At 42.5% G+C, this 16,731-nt stretch overlaps 1 protein-coding gene across 1 annotated transcript in view; it reads right to left on the bottom strand.

Moving 5' to 3' along the window:
- The window catches only part of LONP1 (lon peptidase 1, mitochondrial), a 213,826-nt gene that overhangs the window by 41,876 nt on the left and 155,219 nt on the right, over positions 1 to 16,731 (bottom strand). Inside the window, exons 13-15 of the mRNA XM_073653197.1 lie at positions 16,572 to 16,688; positions 7,798 to 7,938; positions 1,596 to 1,761 (exon numbers count right to left, since the gene is read on the bottom strand). Coding sequence (XP_073509298.1) covers positions 1,596 to 1,761; positions 7,798 to 7,938; positions 16,572 to 16,688 — 424 coding nt within the window. The remainder of the gene's footprint in view (positions 1 to 1,595; positions 1,762 to 7,797; positions 7,939 to 16,571; positions 16,689 to 16,731) is intronic.

Below are 16,731 nucleotides of genomic sequence, written 5' to 3'. Positions count from 1 at the left end.
TTTTTTGCTTTACACTATATGGCAAAATCAATATTGCTGTTCAAAAGTACAATTCGTCCCACAAAAAACAAGCCCTCATATGGCTATATTGACGGGAAGAAGGAGAGCAAAAAGCGAAACTGCAAAAACGGAAAATGCCAAGGTTGTGACGGGGTTACAATGGAGCTGCATATTCAATCCAACCACTCATTCATCATTCGACTAAATTACAACTCGATCATTCATTCCTTAGATGATAGACAAGAGCTGTTTTTTTTCTGGCAGCCCCAAAGAAAATGAATGGAGCTGTGGTTAATATCCGACCTGCTGCTCCATTTTAAAAATCGGGATAAAAGTGCCCTGTCAGGGATAAATATTCCCCATTCTTCCCATCGGTGCGGTTTCCAATGGTCAGGCTCCATTGATCAATAACTTATCACCTATGCTGTTGAACCTGTGGATCGGTGATAACTCATTTTCATTAAAAATCCCTTTTAATGTAGAATACCGAAATTGTATATCCCAGTTATGGTGTGCGCACAGTATAAGTGCAGGAGCCATCTTTATTTTATAGTCGACACTCGACTATAAAAGGTGATAAGGGCTAACAGGTATTTGCATATAGCTGTAGGGTGGGCCCCTTGAGTCAATTCCTCCTGTGGGCCCATGACACCCCAAGTCCGACCCTGCTCATGTGTGAGATATAATGACACCCTGCTCTGATCTCAGTGCAGAGCAGTGATACTGAAACATGTCTGAAAAGGCACTATTCGTTGGAGAAGTACAGCAGTAATGACAGTGCTAAGAGGAGGAAAGCTGAATGAAGGGTTTGTAATGTGACACAGAAATTCAGCTGTACTGCCCTTCCCCCACAGGAACCTTATCTGAAAGATGTTACTTATTTGTGCTTTCTAATTAAGCAGGTGGTTAGACCAGGAGATCAGAGCTGTATCATTACATCTCACACACTCTGACAAACCTGCTCAAAGCAATGGTGAGGACTTGCTCTTTTTCTGCTGGATTGCTGCCTGCTTATGATTTGTCAGCTTCATATAGAGAGAAGGACATGCCCCAATTGAAAATTGCCTGATAATATCCACTTGGACTTAAAATAATCTTATTAGTTGTCAAATACTTTAACAATATCTCCACAAAGGAGATCCAACATTATGAAAAAAAAATCACTATTACATCCTGTGTTCAGTTCAGGGTAAAAATTTGGTGAAAGGTCCTCTTTAAGATATGGTGTCTGGATGTAAAGCAGGAGTCTATCTCCTAACTCTTTACATCAAGGGAGAACAGGAAATGTAACCCCTTCCAGGCCAGACAATTTCCCCATTTTTGTACTTATGTTTTTCCCTGCCCTTCTTCCAAGAGCCATAACTTTCTTATTTTTCTATTAGATTGCCCTATGATGGCTTCCTTTTAACAGGAAGATTTGTTCATTTAAAGTCACCATCCAGTTTACTAGGCAATATACTGTAAAATGGGAAAAAAAATTCCAAAAGTGGCAAAGCTCAAAAAAAGTGCGGTAAAAACATGCATAGTTTTTTATATTTATATAAAGATAAACAGAATGCATTCACTGGAAGAACATTTATAATATATTGCCCTACCCATGGCAGTCCAAGCGAGGCCCATGACCACACCAGGTGGGGTGACATCATACATTCTGTCCACAGTGAAGATTGGTTTTCCTACAAAGTCTTGGAGATTGGATTCATTCACTTCCACATTCTGGGCTTCTCCATTTACAATCTTGTAGGCGGACTTCCGCAGAACCTTAGGCACATGAATCATTGAATTGCATTAGTTTTACAAGGCACACAGGCTATTAGACCCTCCTTTTGGGTTAATGAACACATTTTTACATTTTTAGGCTATGTCCACACCTGGAATTCGCCTGAAAAAGCATTGTAAACCTGAATGAAAAAAACATAATTAGGCCTACCAGTAATTCCATTTCTAAGAACCTTCCAGGCCAGCATAGGAGGTTGTCACCACGCCCTAATGGGGGACAGGAAACACAGAGGTTAAAAACCCCTCCCACCACCCAATTGCCAGTGTCTTATAACTAGAGATGAGCAAGTATGTTCGGTTAACCCTTTCGCCGAGTATACTCGGTCGAGCACAGAGTATTTATAGCGTGCTCGGGCTTTAAGTTTTCGTCGCTCCGTGAACATGATTTGCGACTGTTTGACAGATTTAATACATGTGAGGAATGCTGGAAAAACAGGCATTCCTCACATGTATTAAACCTGTCAAACAGTCGCAAATCATGGTCACGGAGCGAGGAAAACTTAACGCCCGAGCATTCTATAAATATTCGGTGCTCGGCCGAGTATACTCGGCGAAAGGGTTAACCGAACATACTCGCTCATCACTACTTATAACGCATCACCATATCACAGAAACTTCTAAATCCAGGAATAAATCTAGAAAATAGAAGCAGGAAGTGAAATGGCACTGTCGTTGAAGGTTATTAGAAATGGAATTACCGGTAGGTATAATTCTGTTTTCTCTAATCATCTTCCACGACAGCATAGTAGGAATACCAACCTATTACCTTAGGGAGGGACTACAGCTCGAAGCACTTTCCTGCCAAACGCCAAGTCTTGAACTCATGAGAGATCTAGCCGATAATGTTTGACGAACGTATTAATGGATTACCTTGTAGCGGCTCTGCATACCTGCTCGATTGAAGCGTCTGCATGTTCGGCCCAGGATACTGACATGGATCTTGTGGAGTGAGCAGTCAGTTTTTCTGGAGGGGATAGTCCTTGACTGATACAGGTTATATGAATAGTTCACTTAATCCAATTGGAAACTGTGCTTTTTGACACCTTTTTACTCTTGTTTTTACCCAAGGGCTGGATCAAAAGGTTTTGGTCCAATCTAAAGGATTTGGTAAGCTTAAGGTAGTATACTACCGCCCTACACACGTCTAGGGAATGAAACTCTTCTTCCTTACTATTGGACGGATTTTGAGAAAAGGAAGGCAGTATGATGTATGAAAGGGGGAGACAACTTTTGGTAAGAAGGATGGATATAGTTTAAGAATAATTCTATCCTTTAAGACTCTTAAATAGGGCTCTTTTATGGAAAGGGCTTGTAGTTCTCCCACCCATCTAGCTGAGGTAATGGCAATAAGGAAAGCCATTTTGTAGGAGAGATTCTGGATGTTGCAGGATGTTAAAGGCTCAAATGGAGGTTCAGAAAGACCCTTGAGGACTATATTAAGATCCCAAGTTGGGACTAATGACCGAAGGGTAGGACAGAGTCTGGAAGCAGAAATCATAAAGCGTCTAACCCACCTATGACTGGCTAAGTTCTGATCGAATACAGCACTTAAAGCAGAGACTGGCACTTTCAGAGTACTAGGTTTAAGACCCATTTCTAAACCCCTCTGAAAAAAATCTAGTGTTTGAGAGATATTAGGGTGGAATGGGTCCAGGGTGATAGGAGCACACCAAGAGGAGAATGTCTTCCACACTTTACCATATATAGTGTTGGTTAAGGGTTTATGAGACGTCTGCAAAGTTGAGATCACATGTTCTGAGAGTCCTTTGGCTTTCAAAACCTTGGCTTCAGTAACCATGCCGATAATTTGAGGTGTTTAGAGTCTGGGTGAAACAGAGGGCCCTGAGAGAGGAGATCGTAGTCCTGAGGTAGAGGGTTTGGGCCGTCCAGCCTGAGACTCAAAATCAGACAGTACCAGCTCCTCTTGGGCCACATAAGTAGGATTAAAATTGTCCTGACCTGATGATCTCCGATTTTCTGGAGAGTTCTGGCTAGCAACGGAATCGGGGGGGAAAGCATAGGCTTGCTGGAAGGCCCTTGGATGGGAAAAGGCATCTATCCCTGAAGACCCCTTTTTTGGCTCCAGGGAGAAGAAGGTGTTCACCTTCGCATTCCTGTGGATGGCGAAGAGATCGACTTGTGGCAAACCCCATCTGGTTATTAGAGAAAGAAAAACATCCTGGTTCAGGCTCCACTCTCCTGGGTGGACGCCCTGTCTTGACAAGAAGTCTGCCTGAGTATTGGATGATCCTTTCAGATGTACGGCTGTGAGAGACAGCAGGTGTCTTTCGGCCCAAGAAAATATTCTTCTGGATATTGCTTTTAAATCGTTGGACTTCATGCTTCCCTGATGACGGAGGTGTGCTACTGCAGTCATGTTGTCTGCGAAGATTCGGACGTGGCTTCCCGATACCAGGTCTCCTGCCGTCAGGAGTGCTTCCTCAACCGCTTTTAGTTCTCTGAAGTTGGAAGATTTGGTCCTTATGTGAAGACTCCAGAGATCCTGATAGGGAATTCGGGATACCACCGCACTCAACCTCTCCTGCCGGCGTCGGTTGTCACTTTTTGTTCAGAGAGTCTGAACGTCTGTTCCAGGAGGTAAGAAAATGATTCTGTAGATCTTTGGAGTGGACCTGTGCCCATAAGACAGACGGGATGCAGGATGTCATGGTTCCCAGGACTGACATGGCTGCTCTCAGGGTAGGCGACCGTTTATCTTGGAAGGAGGAGATTTTCTTCATAAGGTCTTTCTGATGAGCTTCTGGCAGAAAGGACATCTGTTTCATTGAATCTAGAGTGACACCCAGAAACTGTCGTCTTGTTGAGGGAATCAGCTCGGATTTTTTCAAATTCAGGATCCAACCTAGACTCTGAAAGATTCGAAGGGCCTCAGAGATGTGATCTCTGAGGACCGAGGCAGTTGGTGCAATCAGAAGGAGATCGTCTAGACAGGGGACGATACATATCCCCCGCTGACGAATGTAGGCAACTACTTCGGCCATGAGTTTGGAGAAAACTCGAGGGGCCAACGAGATACCGAAGGGAAGTAAGTTGAATTGGTAACGTTGTACCTGATGGTTCAAAGAAACTGCGAGCCTCAGGAATTGCCTGTGAACCTTGATGGATCAGGACATGATAGTAGGTGTCCTGTAAATCTATTGTGGCCATTACATATCCGAGGCAGACTAAGGGTATTGCAGACCTTACAGATTCCATCTTGAATCTTCTGTAGACCACGTGTTGATTCAGTTCTTTCAGATTTCCGTACAATGAAGAGGCGAGAATCATGTCCCCCTGACTGTTCCCCGGGACGGGAGAGATTGCACCTGCCTTCAGAAGATTTTGTATTTCTGAAGTGAGAAGGTCTTGAGCCCCCTGAGAGGGAAGGGAGGTGACCTTCATTCCTTGAGGTGGTCGGGATTAGAACTCTATTAGTAAGCCCTCCGAGATGATATTGAGGACTCACTGGTAGCAGGAGATTGACTGCCACTGGAGGTAAAAGTCCGAAAGACGACCCCCATTGTTTATCTTGCGATTGTTGGGGGACCAAGATATTCTTGGCTTTCCCCTCTTTTTGATAATGCCTTGGCTTTCCCTTCCCCTTATATTGGGCAGACTGTGACTAGGAGAAGCGAAAAAAGCGCTTCCTAGGTTTCTGCTCAGGGAACGATTTCTTTTTTCAGAGGCTTTGTCTAAGATGTCATCTAGGGAAGGACCGAAGAAGTATTCACCTTGGAAGGGGATGGCGCAAAGCTTGGATTTTGAAGTTGCGTCCCCGCTCCAGAGTTTGAGCCAAAGGGCTCTCCTTGAGGAGTTCGACAAAACAGCTGATGTGGCAGCGATAAGGACTCCTTCAGCGGAGGTGTCGGCCAGGAACCTGGAGGCTTTTTGAAGTAGGGGTAGGGAGTCCAGGAGCTCTTCACTGGAGGTACCTTGAGCCAAGTGGTCTTTTAATTGGGCCAGCCACTTGAACAAAGATCTGGCCACGCAGGTGGAGGCAATATTGGAGAGTAAAGAGGCAGTGGAAGACTCACAGGATTTTTAAGGAGGCTTTCAATCTTTCTATCCATTGGATCCTTCAATTGTGAAGAATCTTCAAAGGGAAGAGCCGTCTTCTTAGCCACCTGTACATCAATCTTGGGAACTTCCCATTTACTAATATCCCCTTCTAAAGGGAAACGATGTTTAAACTCGGAGAGAGTATGCAATCGTTTTTCTGGGAGCTCCCATTCCTGCGAAATCAAGGACTGTATATTCTTGTGGATAGGAAACCCAACTGGTTTGCTAGGCTTGAGACCACTGAACATTTCATCCTGGACAGATGGGGCTACCGGTTCTTCTTCTACCCCCATGGTGCAGCGAACCCAGCTTAACAGGTCCTCCATATCATCCATGGAAAAATAGAATTTTTTATTTCCCGTCATGCGAAAGGTAGAGCCCTCCCCTTCCCCATCAGAAGCAGAGCCTATGTGATCGGAGTCTCCCGAGTCCTGGCTAAACAAGTCTGCATGAAATTTCCTCTTTTTCGAGGGGGGAAATTCAGGGCCCTGGACTGGTTTAGGAGCAGGGATAGGACAGAGGGAGGATTGTATCTCCTGTTTCACCATATTACGGAGCTTGTCAATTAGGGAAGGATGTTCCTCCCTGACTATTGCATCTGTACAGGGTTGACATAACTTTTTATTATGAGAGGGGGGCAGCTTCTTAAAACAGACCGCACATTTTGGGGATTTGCCCTTTCTGGAAACAGCCTTTTCTCCCTATGGGGAGAAAAACCAGGGGTTACCATAGTACCACGATGGACCCAGCTTAACGACCCGACCCCAGAACACTCACTGTGACCGGAGTAGTGCTGGGATCTGCAGAAGAAGGAGCAGACATCCTAACAGAAGGAGCAATACTCACCGTCTGATGTCTTCAGATCGGGTCTTTATAGAAAAAAGACCGGATCACCCAGCGAGGAACAGGTGTTCCCTCCATACTTCCGGGTCAGTACAGGCCCCAGCATAGTGGGAACGAGTACAGCGTGCTCCCCTGACTAAAAAAAAAAAAATTTAAAAAGTATGCGCGCTCCAGCGTGGAACGCACAACCCGGAAGTGAACGCGCCTTCCGGGTCGCTTTGACAGGGAAGCACGCACGAAGCAGAAGAGGACCGGAGAGCTCAGGGAGGCCTCTGGTCTTAGTACTCTGGCCCACTTTACCTCACCAGGGAGCGCAGGAAGGCCAGGAATGGTCCCAAGTTCCAAGGAGACGGGAGCAGCACGGAGGAGGAGGGCAAGTCTACGACCACTGGTGCCCGGATAGTAATAAACTTATCCATGCTACATAAGCTGGCCACGCAGCAAGGAATAACCTCTCCAAATCTGGCAATTGGGATGTGGGAGGGGTTTTTAACCTCCTTGTGTTTCCTGTCCCCCATTAGGGCGTGGTGACAACCTCCTATGCTATCGTGGAAGGTGATTAGAGAAAATAAACATAACGCACAGCAATGTAAAAAGACATTGCTGTGCACATGTTCTATCTTGCTGTGAAGTGATCAAAAGACGAAACGTTCATTTTGCGGATGGCTTTCGCTTGCTAGCTAAAAGGATAAAAAAATAATAAAAAAAAAAGTTGGCAGAGCCACTGCATAGATAACAGCAAAACAGTCAGCGAAGATGATTCAGGAGAAAGATCGTTGGCCTTTTCCTGAAGAAACTTCACCTAGAAAAACTTCAAGGCTCTGCCAATGGAAAAAGACGTTGTGTGCACATACTCTAAGAGTTTTAGAAGGCTTTCTATATTGAGGAAGTCTATCTGCTGCCCCATCTTTTCCATTTTTATTCGGACCTTTCAGGGAAGCTTGTGTTTTCTAGAAAAGCAAGGCACAACTTGTTTGTAGTCTGTGAAGAACATTGATAAATCTGCATACAAGGTACATGTAGATGGTATATATTTAGCTTAGATTTACAGAAAAAAACTGTGTCAAAACGTACATCATTTTCAGGTTTTATTTATTGTCAATTTTCATCACTCACCTTTTCCACTTGTTTCTGTAAGTTTCGCACCCCACTTTCTCTACAATACTGCTTAATTAAAACAGTGAGTGCCTCAGCGGTTATGCGAGTCTTCCCTTCATCTAAACCACACATAGCCAGAGCCTGTGGTACTAGATAGCGCTACAGAGGAAAAAAAGTTGAAACAAAAAAATAACTTTTACTGCATTTTAAATAAAAGTAGTGGAGTTACAGCATGTATACAATATTGTACTAGTGAACTTTATTCAGGAGAAAAAAATTGTAATTTATTCTTTACTTGTAATTATATAAACAAAAAAAACATGTAATGCATGTAATCGCAGAGGAAACCATTTGAAAGTATACTCAGTCAGTCCTAAACTTTGACATCATCCCCATGAGTTTATATACCCAGTGCAGACTTCATGATATCTAAGGCTTCATTCAGACAGTCGTGTTTCACGTGCATATTCTATCCATGTCTTTCATGAATAGGACTTATATCCATTGTATTTGGTGCTGTTCATATGTACGCTTTTCCTGTGGACAAAATGTGTCACAGATTGCACTCTTAAGTCTAATAGTCTGTGAAAAGCTAGGACAACACACTAATCCTTTTGCCGTCTGTTTTTCATTAACTGTTTGCTAAGGGAAGCTTGAGAAACCGCCAGTTTTTTTTTTTGTTTTTTTTCGCATACAAGAAAAACTGATGAAACCCTGATGGAAAAACTGACCAAACACTAATGAAAAACATTCATTTGCTACAAGATCCAAGGCAACATTATGTCTACAGCTTGTGTTTTCATACAATTGCCTCTTTTAGACATCCATTTTTTCCTTGGACGTGAAAAAATGAATGTCTAAATGAGACCATAGCCTGAGTCCATAGCCAATCATTAAAAAAAATTAAGCTCGCTGAAACTTCATAGCAAATCTGCATGTGCTGTGGATTCACTGCAGAATTCTGCAACATAATGAATAATTTGAAAATCAACAGCATTCTTGACGTTCTGTGCAGAATTATTCTGCTACCTGTTGATGTGGTTATCCACATTTATTGTAGCATACATTGCTGCAGATCTAGGGAATGGAATTGCACCACAAATGCACAGGGTGTTAACTAGCCTTCTTTTTTGCAAGAATAGCTGTAATCTTTGTTAGGTGCCATGCTGTAATGCACATACAGTGGGTACGGAAAGTATTCAGACCCCTTTAAATTTTTCACTCTTTGTTTCATTGCAGCCATTTGGTAAATTCTAAAAAGTTTTTTTTTCTCATTAAAGTACACTCTGCACCCCATCTTGACTGAAAAAAACAAAACAGAAAAGTATAAATTTTTGCAAATTTATTAAAAAAGAAAAACTGAAATATCACATGGTCATAAGTATTCAGACCCTTTGCTCAGACACTCATATTTAAGTCATTCTGTCCATTTCCTTGTGATCCTCCTTGAGATGGTTCTACTCCTTCATTGGAGTCCAGCTGTGTTTTAATAAACTGATAGGACTTGATTTGGAAAGGCACACAACTGTCTATATAAGACCTCACAGCTCACAGTGCATGTCAGACCAAATGAGAATCAGGAGCTCAAAAGGAACTGCCCAATGAGCTCAGAGACAGAATTGAGGCAAGGCACAGATCTGGCCAAGGTTACAAAAGAATTTCTGCATTACTCAAGGTTCTTAAGAGCACAGTGGCCTCCACAATCCTTAAATGGAAGAAGTTTGGGATCACCATAAGTCTTCCTAGATCTGGCCATCCAGCCAAACTGAGCAACCGTGGGAAAAGAGCCTTGGTGAGAGAGGTAGAGAAGAACCTCAAGATCACTGTGGCTGAGCGCCAGAGATGCAGTAGGGAGATGGGAAAAAGTTCCACAAAGTCAACTATCACTGCAGCCCTCCACCAGTGGGGCCTTTATGGCAGAGTGGCCCGACGGAAGCCTCTCCTCAGTGAAAGACATATGAAAGCCCTCATAGAGTTTACTCAAAAACACATGAAGGACTCCCAGACTATGAGAAATAAGATTCTCTGGTCTGCTGAGACGAAGATAGAACTTTTTGGTGATAATTCTAAGCGTGTGTGTGGAGAAAACCAGCCACTGCTCATCACCTGCCCAATACCTGCTCAATACAATCCCAACAGTGAAACATGGTGGTGGCAGCATCATGCTATGGGGGTGTTTTTCAGCTGCAGGGACAGGACGACTGGTTGAAAGAAACATGAATGCGACCAAGTACAGAGATATCCTGGCTGAAAACATCTTCCAGAGTGCTCTGGACCTCAGACTTGACCGAAGGTTCACCTTCCAACAAGACAATAACCGTAAGCACACAGCTAAAATAACAAAGGAGTGGCTTCAGAATAACTTTGTGATCATTCTTGACGGGCCCAGCCAGAGCCCTGACCTAAATCCAATTGAGCATCTCTCTGGAGAGACCTGAAAATGGCTGTCCACCAACGCTCACCATCCAACCTGACGGAACTGGAGAGGATCTGCAAGGAAAAATGGCAGAGGATCCCCAAATCCAGGTGTGAAAAACGTGTTGCATCATTTCCAAGACTCATGGCTGTACTAGCTTAAAAGGTTGATAAATACTGAGCAAAGGGTCTGAATACTTATGACCATGTGATATTTCAGTTTTTCTTTTTTTAATAAATTAGCAAAACTTTCTACATTTGTTTCTTTTCCAGTCAAGATGGGGTGCAGAGTGTACTTTAATGAGAAAAAAAATTAACTTTTTAGAATTTACCAGATGGCTGCAATGAAACAAAGAATGAAAAAATGTAAAGGGGTCTGAATACTTTCCATGCACACTGTAGGTATTCTTTAAGGTCAATTACACTTATCACCAGTCTGGAGCTGTCCTTTTAATTCGATCAAAGAGATGAGAGCCTCAGACTGGTGATTATTCTTCTAAGTAACAACTATTAAAAAAAGTGGAGCCAAGGGTCCCTAATGTCCTTTAAAAGTCCTAACTTTCTAGCAACATTCAAGTCTGAACTTACAGGTTGTGGGATCCCACAACCCTCGCTTCCTTCTGTACGAAAGTCCAATATCTCGCTCTTACTAAGCTAGTATTGCCGCATACTTTACTAAGCTGCTACCAAATGGCTGCTCACACTGCTTTCCACCCTGTCTATCTGATCTAATATTGGAGATACCAGGGATGCTGAGGTAAGCGGCTGCTCACACTGCTTTCCACCCTGTCTATCTGATCTAATACTGGAGATACCAGGGATGCTGAGGTAAGAGGCTGCTCACACTGCTTTCCACCCCATGTATCTGATCTAATATTTGATCTACACTGTGTTCCAAATTATTATGCAAATAATATTTTCTCAGATTTTCCCAAATTACCTAAATGAATTGCAGTCATTGCAATTTTCCAGTCAAATAACTATTAGAGTACAATTGAAAGGTTTTTGTACAAACTGCCTATGATAACAGTATATTTTTAAAAAAATAAAAAACTCAAACTGCACTCAAAATGCATGTTCCAAATTATTATGCACAGCAGAGTTTTCAACCTTTTCATTTTAATAAAGAACAAAAAAGTGGTCATTTTTGAAATTATAAGCATTAGCAGGTTATTACAAACTGAAATCAAACAGTTTTCAACTCAAAACTTTATTCTAGGTGATGTTATACTTGCACATAGGACCCCTTGTTCGAAAGGAGCTTCTGAACTCTCTCGTCCATTGAATTTGTCAGGTTTTGGATGGTTTCTGCTTCCAATTGTTTTGCATGAGGACAGAATACCCTCCCAGAGCTGTTGCTTAGATGTGAACTGCCTCCTGCCATCATAGACACTCCTTTTGATGATGCTCCAGAGGTTCTCAATGGGGTTGAGGTCAGGGGAGCATGGGTGCCACACCATCCCCCCTTGTCCCCTTTTATGCCCATAGCAGCCAGAAATGAAGATGTGTTATGTGCAGCATGAGACGGGGCATTATCATGCATGAAAATGATCTCGATGGTCCAGATGGATGGAGTGGAGGATGGCTGGTTGATGGACACCCCATGCAAACACGGCTACGGCGCTAACAAGGAGGAGATGGAGTAATGTTTTGGGCTGGAATCATGGAGAGAGAGATTGTCGGCCCTTTTAGGATCCCTGAAGGGGTAAAGATGAACTCCATAATGTATGTTGAGCTTCTCAAACAGCACTTCCTTCCATGGTTCAAGAAGAAGAACCGTGCATTCCGCAGCAAGATCATTTTCATGCATGATAATGCCCCGTCTCATGCTGCACATAACACATTTGCATCTCTGGCTGCTATGGGCATAAAAGGGGACAAACTTATGGTGTGGCACCCATGCTCCCCTGACCTCAACCCCATTGAGAACCTCTGGAGCATCATCAAAAGGAGTGTCTATGATGGCGGGAGGCAGTTCACATCTAAGCAACAGCTCTGGGAGGGTATTCTGTCCTCATGCAAAACAATTGGAAGCAGAAACCATCCAAAACCTGACAAATTCAATGAACGAGAGAGTTCAGAAGCTCCTTTCGAACAAGGGGTCCTATGTGCAAATGTAACATCACCTAGAATAAAGTTTTGAGTTGAAACTGTTTGATTTCAGTTTGTAATAACCTGCTAATGCTTATAATTTCAAAAATGACCATTTTTTTGTTCTTTATTAAAACGAAAAGGTTGAAAACTCTGCTGTGCATAATAATTTGGAACATGCATTTTGAGTGCAGTTTGAGTTTTTTATTTTTTTAAAAATATACTGTTATCATAGGCGGTTTGTACAAAAACCTTTCAATTGTACTCTAATAGTTATTTGACTGGAAAATTACAATGACTGCAATTCATATAGGTAATTTGGGAAAATCTGAGAAAATATTATTTGCATAATAATATGGAACACAGTGTAATATTGGAGATACCAGGGGTGCTGAGGTAAGCGGCTGCTCACATTGCTTTCCACCCTGTCTATCAGATCTAATATTGGAGATACCAGGGATGCTGAGGTAAGCGGCTGCTCACACTGCTTTCCACCCTGTCTTTCTGATCTAATATTGGAGATACCAGGGATGCTGAGGTAAGAGGCTGCTCACACTGCTTTCCACCCTGTCTTTCTGATCTAATATTGGAGATACCAGGGATGCTGAGGTAAGCGGCTGCTCACACTGCTTTCCACCCTGTCTTTCTGATCTAATATTGGAGATACCAGGGATGCTGAGGTAAGAGGCTGCTCACACTGCTTTCCACCCTGTCTTTCTGATCTAATATTGGAGATACCAGGGATGCTGAGGTAAGAGGCTGCTCACACTGCTTTCCACCCCATCTATCTGATCTAATAATGGAGATACCAGGGGTGCTGAGGTAAGAGGCTGCTCACACTGCTTTCCACCCTGTCTATCTGATCTAATAATGGAGATACCAGGGATGCTGAGGTAAGCAGCTGCTCACACTGCTTTCCACCCTGTCTTTCTGATCTAATATTGGAGATACCAGGGATGCTGAGGTAAGAGGCTGCTCACACTGCTTTCCACCCTGTCTTTCTGATCTAATATTGGAGATACCAGGGATGCGGAGGTAAGAGGCTGCTCACACTGCTTTCCACCCCATCTATCTGATCTAATAATGGAGATACCAGGGGTGCTGAGGTAAGAGGCTGCTCACACTGCTTTCCACCCTGTCTATCAGATTTAAAATTGGAGATACCAGGGATGCTGAGGTAAGAGGCTGCTCACACTGCTTTCCACCCTGTCTATCTGATCTAATAATGGAGATACCAGGGATGCTGAGGTAAGCAGCTGCTCACACTGCTTTCCACCCTGTCTTTCTGATCTAATATTGGAGATACCAGGGATGCTGAGGTAAGAGGCTGCTCACACTGCTTTCCACCCTGTCTTTCTGATCTAATATTGGAGATACCAGGGGTGCTGAGGTAAGAGGCTGCTCACACTGCTTTCCACCCTGTCTTTCTGATCTAATACTGGAGATACCAGGGATGCTGAGGTAAGAGGGCACTCACACTGTTGCCCATCCTGTCTTCTGATCTAATAATGGATACCTGGGTGCTGAAGTAAGAAGAGGCTGCTCACACTGCTTTCCATTATTTATCTGAATGACTATATATGGTATAGATATCTATAGATTACAGCAGCTTCCTATTGCACATGCTCACAGGCACTTGTACTAATATTCTAGGTCAGGTTAGTGTAACAAGGCAGCTCCAATTTTAATTCTATAGTGATCAATTCTATAGGGAAAGCAATTGTGATTTGCTTAGTATTTAGGAATTTATAATGCCATTTCCTTTAGTTATTTGTGTTTTCTATTCCTAGAGAGCCCATTTAAGGATATGTGCACACATTCAAGACTTCTAACAGAAAATTCTGTTGTATTAGCCAGAAAAGTGCTGCATAAAAAAATGCATGTTTTTATTGCTTTTGTGTTGCATTTTTTACATACGTTTTTGTTGCAGATTTTTCTCATTCATTAGGTTAGTGCCCACGATGCAGAAATGAAGCAGAAATTTTCCTGAGCATTTCTGCATCTCCTTCGCAGAAAAACGCATGCGGATTTGCCATGCGTTTTTCCAATGCATTGTATAGGCAAATACGCATGCAGAAACGCACAAGAATTGGTCATGGCCGTATTTTTTCTGCAAGTAAAATTCGTGCAGAAAAAATCCTGACCATGTGCACAGAACTTGCAGAATGTCATAGGAAGTCATGGGATAAGGTATGCAATGAGTTTCTTGAGCGTTTCCACGCTGCAAAATCCGCACCAAAAACGCATCGTGGACACACAGCCTAAGTGTGGTTGAAGTCTGAAGCAAAAACGCTGAAAGAATGGACATGCTGTAGATTTAAATCTGAAAGGAGAAAATAACCAATGAGACTTCAGGAATCACATTCACTTTGCTGGTTGCTGCAAATCTTTCCGTTTTTGTGACAAAAATTCTCACTATGTTGTGTGTAGAAAAGTTTGTGATTTATGCAATGTTATCTATGTAGCATACAATGTAAAAAAAACAGCTCAAAAGAACCTAGACAACAGATTTTCAAGGTAATAAATTAGAGGCAGAATCTTATAAAATGTATATTTCAACATTAACTTGCTGAATATTTAAAACATAAGTATATATTTAGAGCATTTGAGGTCGGAACAATATGAAAAAATAATTATTATTTCCATTGTTTCAACTGCATTAAAAACTCTTATTTTGCTCCCCATCTGAGAGTAAGATGATGTAAAGGCAGCGACCCTGATTTTAGTGATGCTTATTGTGTAACTTACTGGGCTACTTGCAGTAGTTCTGATAAAATAACAGACTTATCTGCTGCAGATCTAGCAGTTGTCTAAATGCTGAGTTCTGTATAACCCTGCCCACACCACTAATTGTCAGCTTTCTATGTAAACTGTGCATAGACAGGAAGCTGCCAGTGGTGGGGGTGGGGTTATACGGAACTCATGAATATGGAGGACATCATGTTTACTAGTCCTCTAGTGATAATCTACTGCTGATAAAACTGTGATTTTATCAAAACTGCTGGAAGCAGTCCGGTAAATGACATATCGCTGGAATCATGGTAGGTTACCGTACTCCTGTGGCAGTTTGGTGCACTTGGCACTCAAGAGAACTCAAAAAATTTAGAGAATTTAATAGTAGAAAAAGTAGTACAAAACAAAGGTTTCGGCATGTATGACCTTCCTCAGTGTACAGAAATTTTGGTAGTGTACATAAATGAGAGGTGCAGTGTCCAGCTTCTATATAAACCACTGTGTGGTTTCTTATAACAAGGGTGATGGTGGTGGGAAAATGGCATCCGCCGCTGGTTCCAAGAAATTTCTGCACGATGAGAAGGGTCATACATGACCGAAACGTTTCTGTTGTACTACTTTTGCTACTATTAAATTCTCAAAATTTTTTGAGTCATCTTGAATGCCAAGTTCTTCGTCTTATTATATCACTGGAATCGGGATGTGTCTACATCATGCTGCTCTCACATTAGATGGGGAAAAAAACAGGTGACAGATTCACTGTAAGTAAACTTGCTATGATTAAGAACACCATTTACAAAACAAGTACATAAGTGCCTATTCCCTGTAATGATACTGTTTTGGTGGATTACAAGTACGGACGGTTTTCATCCAAAGAGGGATTGGATATGACATTTTTCCTTTATGTGGATATTACTTGACAATCCAGCATGTTTTTAAGACTCACAAACACTTAGAACACATTTAAAAGGAATCTGTCACCCCCTGGCACTTGTCTGACCCTTAATATGGGCATACAGATGATAGAAATGTGAATCTATACTTACCTTTATGTCCCATATTAGAGATCTGATTGCTGTGAATTTGCTTTTTATTCAATCAAATTATTGATGCTGTGGAGCTGGGGACCTGAAGAAATCCCCACCTCCTGTGTGAACTACCATGTTTCTCCCCTCCCCTGCATGTCACAGTGCCCAGTCATGTGCAGTTGCTGCAGCCAAATCCAGGCACTGTGACATGCAGGGGAGGAGGGAAGAATTGTAATTCACACAGAAGGCAAGCTTTCTTTAAGTCCCCGGGACTGGAACGCATCAGAAACTTGTAGGAATAAAAAGACATTTCACAGCAACCAGACCTCTAATATGGGGCATACAGGTAGGTATAGATTTACATTTCTATCACCTGTATGCCCATATTTGAGGTCAGATAAGTGCCAGGGGGTGACAGATTCCCTTTAAGAAGTCCTGAACGTGATGAGATGAGGACAATATATTTCCAGTATAATAAAGAGCAGCCCACTTTCATGCTGTAAGTAGATACAGAACATATTTCACCTCAGCTATAGCCAATTTCTCCTGTGCCACGTAACCAGAGATATTGATCATCTCCATGCGATCTCGGAGAGGTTCTGGGATTGTTTCTGTGACATTGGCTGTGCAGATGAAGAGAACCTGCAGGAGATGGATTCAACAAGAGAAAAAATGTAACTTGACA

This window comes from Phyllobates terribilis, unplaced genomic scaffold (genome assembly GCF_046119375.1).
Source record: "Phyllobates terribilis strain yellow unplaced genomic scaffold, ASM4611937v1 Scaffold_1__5_contigs__length_1240528914, whole genome shotgun sequence".
Classification (NCBI taxonomy): domain Eukaryota; kingdom Metazoa; phylum Chordata; class Amphibia; order Anura; family Dendrobatidae; genus Phyllobates; species Phyllobates terribilis.
This window is presented reverse-complemented; position numbering and strand designations above follow the sequence as displayed.